The following is a 13,991-nucleotide window of genomic DNA, read 5'->3' on the forward strand; positions in this document are numbered from 1 at the left end:
TACTAAGTATGAAGTAAAGTCTGGTCACCCCAATGAGCGTGCGTTGCCCTACTGAACTGTGTTGTTGCATTCTGAATTCAGCAGCAGTGACAAAAGTGTGTTTAAACTAAAAGTATCTTAACCAGAAGATAGAACAAGCTAAAAACTAATTTAAAGAAATATCTCAACTTGTGCAGGTATTTGTGAACCCTACTGGCCCACTTACTCAACCCTTCCCATCAACTGATACTACTAATGCGTTTACCCACTTTTTAAGTTTAAAACATTCAAGACAATCAAAGTTCCATTTCTAAGAGTGCCATGAGTAGAGGTCAACAGTGCTCTCAGACAGAAGCAGGTACATATTTAAATATTCCAGTGGATAGTGTCAACCTCATGCTACGTGAGACCAAATGTAACAATGCTATCATAAAAATAAAAATAAAGTATTGGGAATGTTTCTTGTGCTTCTGAATTAATTAACCTGTCCTTAACAAAATGTTGTATTTTTGGCTAGATTATTAAATCTGTTCTTATCCTTCATATAAAAAATGTCTATCTTGACCCTGATACTTCCAAATCTATTGAGTTATTGCCCACCTTCATTGGCTTCCTAAGAACCTGGAATAGATAGTTGTCTACCAGCTCCAGACGTTCTGGGAACATCATTGCTGGATAATGGGTTTCATCTTTAACTGAAGCAATACTAGTTTCACTGTAGGGTGACATTCTGTAAGGAGCTGACTAGAAGGAGCACCTCTTCCTTATTCATTTAAATCTGTCTGCTGCATTTGTTAGGGTCGACTACAGTTCCCACCTTCGCTTGGCCGCTGGTTTCAAACAGTGGCCAATGTCATGGAGCTAGTTCTTAAATGGCTCAGATCAATTCTCTCCAAGAGTATACAATGCATGAAAACTGGTCCATTTCAATCCCGGGAGGCAATTGTTTACTGTGGAGAAACACAGTGGCAACAATTACCCCATGTTTTTTATCAAACCACTCTTTCAAAACACACAAGACCGATGTCTGTCACTTCACATGGTATTTTTTTTGTTTTATCAAATCAGCCTAAATCATGGAGTTTATTCACATCGATACAGTGCTCCACGACGTTCGGCATAATGATTGCAGGGTAGCACAATAAATCACAGTTTAACATAGACAGTTATGTACTGAAAATCCAAAATGGCCCATGGAAGTCAATCTCCTTTGATTTAATGATGGAAATTTGGAGTGCCAGGCAGCGTTTCATGGAGCCATATACAATGTTGAAGGACTGAGTAATTAAAGGCCATATTCTTACAGCAGCCTATGCATGTGAATGTCTATCACTCCAGTCTTAAGCGCGAATTGCTCTAGAATCTCCAGGTTCAACTCACAAAGAATTCTTACTGTTATTAGTGGTATCTTGCACCCGACGGAGGTGAGGCTTGTGCATTCGCTTCCATGAGTAACGTTTGTGCTAACTCGACAAAACGGCTGTTAGTTCAACCTTCCCAGCTCTTATGCCACAAACGGTGGTGCATAGTTTATTGTTCATCCGGTGGTTTACAAAACGTTAGTTAACTTCATACATAGATCTGTGAGAAGTATTGGCTTGCAAAGGGATGGGTTGGAAACTGGGTTAAAAAGATGACCAATGAATAGTTGGCATTAGTGTGCTGGTCCACTAAACGTATACACTTTACACAAAAAATAGTTGGCTGTTCATTAGGAACCTAACACAATCTGCAAAAGTATAAATCTGGTGCCATAACTGCGCCATGAAGTTTTGTACCCAGAGTTTGCACAGGTGTCTAAATATTCTGACAGTGTGTAATTGCCCACCTGTGGTGGGTGTTGACATAAATTATACGAAACGATGTCACATGATTGGAGGCTGTTTTTATTGGGCCTGGGGTAAATTTCTGCCACACCAATTTCATCCAATTTAATTGGATATAATTATGCCGCATTTGCAGGAAATTTTTTAGATAGAAGTTATGTGGGCAACCAGAACACGATCAGCTGTTGCTCTTGGTACTTGTAATTTTGTGAATTTGTTTTTGCATGAAATGCAAACTTGCATGCAAAATGGATTCCAGGGCGCATTTTATGTTAAAATGTTGCCCCAAGTGCCACTTTTTGCAATTTCGTATCATTTCACAAAGCTTTGGCAGAATTTAGCATTTTACACAAAAGCAAATTATGAAAATTTGACACACCCCTTCTATGTATGTCCAATTCCTCTGTCAAACACTAATTGTTCAGATGAATCGTCTGGTGAAATCTCCTCCACAATACTATCCCTATGATATCCCTATGATAAAGATAATTCGACCAGTGGGTTCCCTGCACATTTAACACATTCTTCATAAATTAGATGTTTTTTTATTATCATGCAGCTCTAAACCAAACACAAATGCAGTCGGCCAAATATGATTCTGATTAACTAAACTAAGGGATGAGTATTCAATGGTTTTTTAATGATGTCATCTCTCTGGACCTAATACTCAAATCTTTCTTCTGGGGAAGTTGGGACAAAGTGCTGGGAATTTAGGAGTGATTTAAGTGTAAACCCGGTTAAATTTCTGATTTCTTATTGTACCGAAACGCACGGATCGATCCATTTTGTGGATTTCATCAGGCAGTACTGCGCACCACAATCCAATTATGTATGCGCCTTATAAGTATGTTTTTCCAATACTTCCAGTCCCAGGTGTCTGGCAATGGCATATAGCACCGCAGTGGCGTAAGCAAACTTGAGGGGGGGCTGCAAAATACATGGAGGGGGCCCCCCACACACTCTGTACCTACTAAGGAGCTCTCATCCAGGGTCCCGCCACCCATGCACAGTCCCGGAGGGGGACCCCTGGAGCTCAGAGCGCCCTCCCCCACCCCCCCGCACTAAAGGGGCTGATGGAGCTAATATTATGTCACTGATGCAACACTTAAAAGGGGGCGATAGATCATTTTCGGTGTTGCTTTCTTCGAACGCAGCATATTGCTATGCAGAGCCTGAACCTCTGCTGCTTCCCTTTGTCACTCATGCTCACTAGTGTCAAACTGATCTTACTTGACACCGCTGGCTGAAGAAAATTCGATAGTGGGAACTTACTTCACTTTCCACTGTCACACTAATTTGAAGACCACTGGTATCAGTCAGATTAAAGTCACGTTCTCTGTTCGTTGTTCTGAAGTGACATTCACCTTAAAATGTAAACAGTAAATCTCGCAGATTTACATGTTGCTCAGTGTGTCCTTGAAAATCTGGAACTATGTCTGCTGAAACCCGAACCTGAAAATTCAGGCTCCTCAACATAGCTTCAAAATGCACTAATTTGCTTACCATTTTACTATTTTGCAAGGCGAGTCAAGGATAAGCGGTACATTAGTCTAAACCGTGTTCAGTTTTTAAAAAGTATATCAGTTTTACATAACTATGTCATAGCATATAAAAGCAGTAAAAAGTAGAACTAATCATTTAGGTCACATTTTTTATTCAATCTTCCCAAGAAGAAAATCAAAGTAATAGTTAAGAAAGTGTTTTCACTTTCCATTTTTTTCCAAATATCCTTGAATTAAATGTATTCTTTTTTCTGCTAACTGCTCGCTACCACAGACAGTAATTTCATAATGAATAATGATATAGTCCTGTATTCTAAAATAATACCTCTCATATCTTACAGGGAATTTCACAGAGGTTAGCTATTTAGCAAGAAGACCTTGGGCCTGATATACAGTTCGGTGGAAGGGTTACTCTGTCATAAACGTGATTGCTATCCTATCCGCCATTTTACAAGTGCATAGGATACAATGCACTTGTAAGATGGCAGACGAGCTATCCCCCACATTTGTGATGAAGTAACCCATCTGCCATACTCTAAATCAAATCCCTAGTCTGCTACTATCAATGTAATGCTCAAACAAAGGCAATATTTCTTGAAGAATCTCTGCTCCTTTTACAGGCTAAAATCCACTTTTGCCAAGACTGAGCACAGAACCGAAAAATGTAATAAATGTATCACAGAGTTTGTGTGCGGGGCATAGGTTGCATCTTTAGAGACATCTAGGTTGAACGCCACATGAATTAGAAGCATTAAAGAGGCTCTTAGTACTCACTGAAAGCTGCCACAGCCAGGACCAGGGTCACAGCAATAGAGATCCAAGACACCCATAATGCCTTCTTTCTGTAGCTCTGGGCTTCGAGAGGGTTAAGTTTTGTGCTGCTTTCAAGTAAACCTGGGAAAATCAAATGTATATATGAATACAGTTTTATATTATTCACAACAAAGCTGTAAAACTTTCTAGAAGAATCCACGGTAAACAAGAAAACAATAGGAAAAATGCTTAGATTTGCCAATTCAAACATGAAATACCTTCTACCGAGGTCTTCTCTCTGCTCTTGAATTCTTACTAAGCACATTGGTTGACTTTGCTGGATATTTGTTTTGTCAAATATACTTTTTTTTAAAAATGTGAATACATAACCGTAAATTTCCCAAACAAAACCATGCCATTTAAATGAAGAAACATACAATGATTAGGTCCTCTAACACTACCTATTTATTTTTTTGTTTATATGCATTACCTCTTATGAAAGGAATGCCTATCATATGCCAGGTGTTTCCTACACAATTAGGTCAGAGACGGGGGCCATGGTACCCAGGTTGTCCTCACCATGCCAAAAATAGCTAGCATCAAAGCCAGAATTGTAGCTGGATCCGTAAGATTGGGGAAGGAGAAGAGAGTTTCAGACTTTTCAAACATTCTGGCATATCATGGCAAAATACATGTATGAGAAGCAGGGCATGAGGAAGCTTAAGGAGCACGGGAAGGGAGAGAAGTGCAGATTGTTAGGGGTACTTAAAGCACAATGGGGCATATTTACAAGCCCCTAGTGCATCCTTGTGCCATTTTAGAGTCATGTTTTACACTAATGTGTCATTAGGAAGGCATTTTTGCAGCACCATATTTACAAAGTTGCACAATGCATGCATTGCACCACTTTGCAACCCCTTGTGCCACATTGTGCCTGCGCCAGGCATAATATATACAAGGAGGGCGTCCCAGCGCTGGGAGGCCCTAAAGATGTCGCAGTGACATTTACAAGATTTCACTGTGCCACTTTTTTCCATCATTTTCAATGACTGCTAAGAGCAGGCATTAAAATGATGCACCCATTGAAATCAGTGGGCCTCCCTGCACTTTGCTGCACTAGGATAAAAAATGTTGACGCTAGTCCAGCAAAGCTTCACAATAGCGTCAACAATTTTTACACTATTGGCCTAACGGCTGCCGTGGAGCACCGTATTGTAAATAGGGCGCACTCATAGTGTCGTTAGGTGGGGAGGTCACAAAAAAGAGAATGACAGGTAGGGACAAATTAAATCCTAAATTAAATAAACAGTCATTAATTCTGTTAATCCTAGATTTAATTTCTTTCTCAAATTTATTTCAAAAAATTAAATAGTAAAAAAGGAAGCTATGGTAGTGTAATCCAAAGTCTAATACACGTAACATAAATTGCTGCACTATTATTTACAAAACTCATATAAACCACAATGAGCCACACATTGCACAAAGTACAGTAACAAAACTAACAAAACATCATACCCTACACATTTAAACAGTGGTCACTATAACACAACTGCCAAGGTGATCCACTTCTATTAACTCAGCCAGTGGGCTTTTAATGCACTTGACTATCACTCACTTGTGTATTTCTTTCACACAAGCGTGTATTGGTGCATTTTGAAATATTTTTTACTCTTCAGAGAAATAAGCGGCAACATCACGGAACGTTACTGGTGCCTCTCTCCTCTGGTCACTGCTCCTTCCTTCCGCCCGACTGCCCGCTCTACCGTTACCACGCATATTTCTCTGAAGAGGAGTGGAAACTTTTGCGAAATTGGCAGAAGGAACTTTACAAGAATGTAATGAAAGAAATTCAACAAGCATTCATCTCTCTGGAATCACTTGTGCCCTTATCCAGTCCTGATGAGGCCTTAATCTACAGGCCGAAACGCGTTGACTTCTCCTTACAAGTACATTGGGCTTACCGAATTAATGGACTATATAGTAAAAAATATTTCAAAATGCACCAATACACGCTTGTGTGAAAGAAATACACAAGTGAGTGATAGTCAAGTGCATTAAAAGCCCACTGGCTGAGTTAATAGAAGTGGATCACCTTGGCAGTTGTGTTATAGTGACCACTGTTTAAATGTGTAGGGTATGATGTTTTGTTAGTTTTGTTACTGTACTTTGTGCAATGTGTGGCTCATTGTGGTTTATATATGAGTTTTGTAAATAATAGTGCAGCAATTTATGTTACGTGTATTAGACTTTGGATTACACTACCATAGCTTCCTTTTTTACTATTTAATTTTTTGAAATAAATTTGAGAAAGAAATTAAATCTAGGATTAACAGAATTAATGACTGTTTATTTAATTTAGGATTTAATTTGTCCCTACCTGTCATTCTCTTTTTTGTGACGTTGTATTAACCCTAGATAGGGTAGGGTGATAGGGTTCCCCCTGTGGATTTGCAGGTTAGTTGGGGAGGTGGCAACGCAGGAAAACTGGTGCATTAGTGCTGATGCACAAGTTTCTTGTAAATATGCCCCAATATTTTGTAAAGTAACCAAAAAACAGAGGAGAGAGAGTGTGTGTGTGTGTGTGTATGAATTTATCTGTGTGTGCATGTAAAAATAGCAGGTGAAGTCCGACAGACACCTCACCATACACAATTGAAAGCACCTGTACCCAACTCTTTACTAAAGATTACACTTATTAGGGGGTGTAACACCACAAACACCCCCCTGAAGCTAAGCCCCTGATTCAAACATGCCCATCCCAATAGATCTCTCCACGTATCTCTCCCTTCAACCATCCCAGCTCAGGACCACAACTGTACAAAAAATCTCACTTTAGACAACCCAGTGCAGTAACCAGCTAAGAAGATTATTTCATATGAAATACCATAAAAGGACCTGCAGAGCTGTTCAAAGCAACCAGCATACTGAAAACCATAACACTACATGTTGGTCTCTTACACTTCACCATCCAACACACTGCTATGAACTTCACCCTATAACATGATAACTGCACATCGGCAGTAACATATGCCATGGAAACACTTGCCACATAGGATCAAAACAAAAACAACATCCTTCCAGTCACATAACCTACATGGTATAGCATGCTATTCATATAGGCACATGCTTCAGCACCCCACATAAGGGAAATAAGTGATATATAAATGCTGCAATACAATACAATAGCTAACATTCTGCCAGTGGTGGGTATCATTGTGATAAGAACAGCTTCAGTAATCGAAGAACTACTGCCATTTTGCCAGGCATGCAGGGGTATGCTGGTGTTTGCTTCATGACACTATGGTTCAATATGAACACCCTTTCTGTGTGTGCAATGCATAGAGTTAATCTGAGCAATAACAGGAGCGATCCCTTCTCATCAAACTGCTGGCCTGCTTGTTGCCTTGCTGCCTGCTGACCCCTGACTCTGCTGGAAGGGCTCTGCCTTCCTCCTCAAGTGCTCACCAAGGGCTTGGATTGAGCCTGTCTCCTGTTCTGAGGTCTCAGGGCTATCAAAGAGTTCACCAAAGAGAGGAAAATCCAGTGCATCGGAAAATCAACAAGGCGCCTGCAAAATATGATGCAACACCAGCCAAATTGATGCAGCTCCTGCATCATGGCTGAAAAATCACTGCTTTGCCTGCCGTATTGATGCAGTGCCTGTTGCCTCTGCTCAACATGTTCTGGATTTTCCACAGATCATCCCATGGCATCAAAATATCTCCACGTTGCAGTGAGGAACCAAAACTGCGCTCCTGGAAACCAATGCATCACCTTGCAGCATGTAAAGAAACAACAAATCACCTTGCCGCACCAGAAAAAATGTTGCATCACTTTACTTTTCATCACATCTCCTCCTCTGTGGCCCCTCTGCATCATTATTTTTGATGCTGCCCAGGGACTGTGTGGTAAAAGTAAACAACCACTGATTCTTAGGGATGGAGACTCATTTAAACGTTGAAAAAGTGATATCTTGACCTGTGCATAATAGATTTTTGTCGTTTTGGTTTTGTTTATTCAGATAAATATTATCTATTTTCCTAAACTGGTGTGTAGTACTTTTTGTGGTGTTTTCAATGTGTTACTATATAAGTTATTACAGAAATCCTTCACACATGGCTTTCTAATTTAAGCCTGTCTGCTCTGTGTCAAGCTACGGGAGGGTGAGCACAGGATATTTTAGGTTGTGCTGTGACTTGCCCTGTCTAGGATTGTTGTCCCTACTTGGACAGGGTGCATACCTCTGCCAAACAGAGACCCAATTTCTAAGCGCAGATTGGCTAGTGTTCATATCTGAATGGAAAATCAGTCTTTTTTACGTTATTGAGAATGAAGTAAGCACATTTATGCTTTTTGAGCAAAATGTGGATCTCAGCATCTTATGAGACTTTTTACATGTGAACACTTACTTTGTATAAACAAATCTAGTGAGATACCAGCAGGATAATAGTTCTAGCCTGAAAAAGTCACATAGTAAGAAATGTTCTGCAAAAGTGAGTCTCCCATGTGCACACATTACTTTAAATTGGAAAATGGGAAATTGTGAGACATTGCGCACGCTGTAAAATTTGTAATTTATGCAAAATTCACTAGCATAATAAAAACTTTACCCAGGCCTATTGTAAAGGATATTTTCCCTCCGGTGGGGTCTTAGACTCCAATACCACATGTTTATTATTCAGTAGTTGTAAGTTGAGACTAAGGGTGATATGTGCACCATTAGAAGTTTGAGAAAGTATGACATGCACTGAAGGATAGTGCCTAATGATAAACCAACACTGCTGTCAACCTGCCCCCTGCACATCCACCCAACAACCTCTGACTAAATCCTTGGGCCCGTGGTGCAGTGACAGACTAGAGCGTGCCCTCCTGAAGGTCAGAACCTCTAGACCATTCTTACTTTGCGGTCTTCCTGTAATGCCCCCACTTAAACCACAGAGGGTCAGCAGCAATTTCCGCTCTCTGCTAAGAACCCTGTAGTATGATCAGAACTTGCAACCATTAGAAGTATTACCCAGAGATTTGGTTGCAAAATTATCTTGGTTTAAAGATTGCTAACGCACTTTCCTAACATCAATAGATCTGTTTTCAATGAGTGATTCCCCCTGTCAACTGGGTGTCCCCCAATCCATGAAAGCACCGTCCACCTATAAATTATGATCAAAATCAGAATTTTCTCAGACCAAGATTTCTAAAGCATTTGGCAAATAGAGGTGCTATTAGTTGCCGTGGAATGGTTTGGAGACTTTACTAGATGACATGTCCAAGCACACTGGACTTCCTATAGTTTAGAGGCTATGGACCTCATTTACATATTGGCAGACGGTTTAAACCGTGACAACGGTGACGGGTATCCCATCCACCAAAATCTAAATCCCATTATAATCTATAGGGTTTAGATTTTAACAGAAGGGATGTCCGTCACTGTTGTGATGGAGTAACCTGAACGCCAATATCTAAATCTGTTTTTTTCTTGCCAGCCATGAGAACCATCCATTTTCAGTTTTTTGGGATCCTTATTTCTCTTTTTGTGGATGGTTATTGGGTTTTGTGAGGGCACTTTAGCAGTGTGTTGCTACTCAATCATCTATCATCCTTGAATGTCATGCTGCAGAGAAACCATGACATGGAGCCAAATATGTCGTAGCATCCCAGATCCGCTGTGTCCATTCACTTACTGGTGCACAATTTACATAAGTAGGGATAGCCCTCTTGTTCGTCTGAAGACAGCAAGCTGAGAAGCTTTGATAGCTTACTGTAGAGATTTTGGTCACTAACTTTGTGATGTTGTAAAATTGCATTGTATTGTATTAGATCCTTTCTCTGCTCCTGAAGGTGCCAGAACATCTGGTTTACTTTGAAAGTCGTGTTTGAACTGCTTAAATTCTAATACTGTCCTGTTTTAGGCTTAAAGCTATAATAAGTAATAAACTCCACCAAAAAGGGGAACAGCTCTCGTCAGTGTAAGCATATAAACACCTGCACAACCACAAACTAAAATGCCATTCAAAGAAAGGAAAGTGAGAAAACATGAGTCTTCTTACCGAAGGGGCCAACACAATGTAACTTTGTTATATAAGGTAGCGGCAAGAAAGACTCAGCTAAGATTATTCTGCTTGAGTTTTGTTGTTTCGGGATGTCACTAAAATGTTGTTTCTTCTTCCTTTCATTTCCTTTAGTTTCATGTACTTTGATTTTAAGTTCTTGTTCAGAAGCATGTTTTAGGCTTGATCTAATTATGTTATGCACTGTGGGACTATTACAATCATATTTGATGTTTTGGTAATGTTTCACTCTCTCATTAATTGGTGAAATGGCTGGCTCATAGGAATCTTGGCTAATATGCACTATCAACATAACATAAGATTTTCCCTTTACAAATAAAATTAATAGCTGTCCCATTGTCACGTGTGATACTGCTGGGATTTTTGCAATTTTTAACAGCAAGATTCCAAGTCCTAAAATGCATTGTGATGTCTGGTAAAAGGTCAGGATTGACTTAAAGCGAGATATTTGCCATAGGGACACTAGGCAGCTATGAATGTCCACACAATAGCACCACCACCTAATATAGTGCAGAAAAGCAATGGTGAGCATGCTTAAAGCATCAAGTTTCATGTGCCTTAGAATGCAGGGCTATAAATTACTCTGGTGTCATTCATGATTTTAAAGGTTTCACAAGTTCTATGCTGTTGGCAGAGTTCATCACCTTTACAATGTTATAATATTCATTAAAGAGTTAGTGAATGACCCCCAACTATGTACAGGAATTTGATTAGTAAAGCAATTGAATATAGCATACTTGTTTTTTTAATCCTTTTATAGTCCTTTAACCAGACAAGTTCCTGACAGAGTGAGAGTGAGAGGTAATGAGATGTGAGAGAGGGTAATGAGATGTGAGTATGAGTGCAGTACATAGGCTTTCTATGCTTAAAACAGTCTAAAATGAGTCCATTGGAGCCACTGCTAATGAGAAGATACTACATACCCTGCAATATATCTCCTTTAAATAAAATATGCACATTATAACAATCACTGCAAAAAACAATTATTTTGTACGCAGGAGAAATACAGTTTTTGTCTATTTTGTCAGGTATACTGCTGAATAAACACCGACAAGCACGATTGCAAAAGCTTTGGAAATCACTGAAAAACACCAATGAAATCCACAAAAAATAAACAGCGAAAACAGGACAACCTAGACATAGCTCAGATTTCACTTGATTTTATTGCACGTGAGAGTTTATAGGACCGTTTCAGATGTCTTTTTAGTATGATTCCCTCAATTCATTGTTTTAGTGATTCTTAACTTGCATGTTTATATAAGTATACTCAGAATAACTGGTCATAGATATCTCCTGAGAGTATTCTAGCAGTTATACCTTTTGCGCATGTTTTAGCACTTCACACTTTACTGTGTACACTAATCTGTTGCTTGTACTTTCTAGTCCATTACTTGTTTCTGCAGAGAGAGCCTGCTTTACATTAGTGTTCTGTGTACTCTCTGTTCTGTTACTCAGAGCCTGCTTAACAAAGGTGGCCATTTTTCCAAGTCAGGGACATCTAGAGGTGCCATTTTAGCCAGATTGTGTGCTCTAGTTGTCAGTCCCTCCCATATGTGTCTTTTAAAGTATGTTGCTGTGTGGATGTGATGCTGGCGTGCCAAATATGTGGCAAAGGCAAGCTCATCTGTGGCTGTCTGCGCCCGAATATCACCTAGCACCATAACTCCTGATTGTTTTATATCAGACGATCTCAACTGGCTTGCATATTTGAGTGATACACTTTTAAAACGGAATAACGGGGATAAGCCACACCATGCCTATAATTGCATCAATGTGGGCTCTTTAGATAAAGCTCAGAAGGTAAAATGCAAAAAATTTGGTTTGGTTTTGCAATGAGTTTATTCTATAAGGGTAACAAAACATTGAACCTAAAAAGCGTTGAGAAAAGACTGAGTAGTAACTTTTGATAAATTTAATACAACAAGTGTTTCTATGCCATGCTTTCTTATTAATACAAAATCCTTGGTGAAAACTACATTTTAAATTCCGAGAACGTGTACATACACACACCCCCATCCACAACTCTCCACATAGACTCTGTCCATTTATATGGTCTGACCATATGGCAGTTGCCTTAAATTAAAACGTTATCCTCTTATTGATAGACAGTTAGCTTCAATCAGTAGAGACTGCTCCTGCACCTGGAATAAAATCACTAAAGAAAATGTATCTTTACAGCACTTACAAATAAACCTTGTGCACTTCCAACGACACAGCTGCTAAATATTAAAAATAGCTAACTGAAGCCCTTGTTTTGGTGGCTCCATTATGTGAAAATAAGCCAATAAGTAACAATCCGCCTGCACCTTGGCTGCAAAGTACTTTGAAGCATAAATGCAATAAGTTGGAGCAAACACAGAGGACGACATATGAGCAACACACCAAATATATCTACAGAGAGGCAATTAGAGAGCCTAAATCAGTTCTACAACAACAATCATGTCCTTTCACGGCAGATAATGATAACATGAAAAGTCCTGTTAAATAACTATTTTATGTAGTTAGAAGTCTGTCTCATCTGCGTAATTCTTCAAAGGAAGACGTATCACAGACCTTCTGCAATTAATTAGCTAACTTTTTCCAGGAAACGGTAAATTACACATATATCAGGAATTTCTTTCTGCAAAGAAGGTTGATTAGCAGCAGTCTCCGAATGATAATATGAAAGAGCCCACTGTTACAGTCCTACAAACGTGTTTCTGCTCCCACCATATCTCAAGTAACAAAACTAATCCTCCAAGTTAAATCCAGGGATCCAACTGATCCACGTCCTCCTCACACCCTACAACTTGTCCTGCGTATGATTGCCAATTCCCTCACTAAGATATGCAATGTTGCTCTTTAATCCGGGGTATTCCTGCTACAGTTGAAAGAAGCCACAATAATTCTTCTGATTAAAAAACCTACAGAAAGTACTAAGGACCTAAAAAATGATAGGCCTATGTTTGTATTACCTTTTCCAGCAAAGATTCTGGAGAAAGCTGTGAATCAAGGGCTGATGTCAGTACTGGATAAACACTGTCAGTTAGATGGATCATAGTCGAGGTTCAGAAGCAGCCACAGTACAGAGTTGGTGCTGCTAATAGTGACTGATGACAGCAGTCTCTAACAAAGCTGGTCAATTTGTGATGATTCACTGTCCTTCTCCACTCTCATCAACAGGTTATGTCCCCTTGTTTCAACATTTTTAGAGTCTTAAAAAGGTTGATTCATCTTATTGCTAATTCTTCATGGAAAACAGTAATCCTGGCATTAATTTTGTCTCGCATTGATTACTCTAATGCTCTATTTAGGTGACAACAAGATGCTTCTGAACAGACTTCAGGTAGTACGAAATGCTGCTATGTGGCTGTTATAAATACACCAAAACACCAGTTAGTAGCTAGGGATGTGATGAAGCTTCATTCGTAACCAGGACTGAAGAGGGCCATGTTTAAGGCACTGTGGCCCATATTTAAACTTTTTGGTGCTAAACAGCACTAACGCAGTTTTGCCCCAAAAAGTTTAATGTTGGCTTGCGCCATTCCTGAGCATCAGCCAGGCACCATATTATTGGAATGGCGCAAGCCAGCTCTAAGCTTGGGCTGGCGTCAACTAAAATGACACTAGCCGGGTCGGGGTGCTGGGAGAGGAGATGGAGGTTGAGCATCAAACCGTAATTTCCTGATGCACAACCATCCATAACACATGACTCCTGTCTTATAAAAGACAGGAGTCATGCCTACCATCACAATGGCCAGCACAGGGAACCGGTGTCCCCTGGGCATGGCCATTGCACCCAATGGCATGCAGGGGCCCCTTGTTAGGGCCCCCAGTGGCACTTTAAAATAAAAACAAAAATACTTACCTATACTTACCCTACGTAC

At 39.8% G+C, this 13,991-nt stretch overlaps 1 protein-coding gene across 1 annotated transcript in view; it reads right to left on the reverse strand.

The window, feature by feature from the left end:
- The window catches only part of TMEM163 (transmembrane protein 163), an 884,981-nt gene that overhangs the window by 850,380 nt on the left and 20,610 nt on the right, over positions 1-13,991 (reverse strand). Inside the window, exon 2 of the mRNA XM_069225050.1 lies at positions 4,082-4,201. Within this exon, the coding sequence (XP_069081151.1) occupies positions 4,082-4,201 (120 nt within the window). The remainder of the gene's footprint in view (positions 1-4,081; positions 4,202-13,991) is intronic.

This window comes from Pleurodeles waltl, chromosome 3_1 (genome assembly GCF_031143425.1).
Source record: "Pleurodeles waltl isolate 20211129_DDA chromosome 3_1, aPleWal1.hap1.20221129, whole genome shotgun sequence".
NCBI classification, from domain to species: Eukaryota; Metazoa; Chordata; class Amphibia; order Caudata; family Salamandridae; genus Pleurodeles; species Pleurodeles waltl.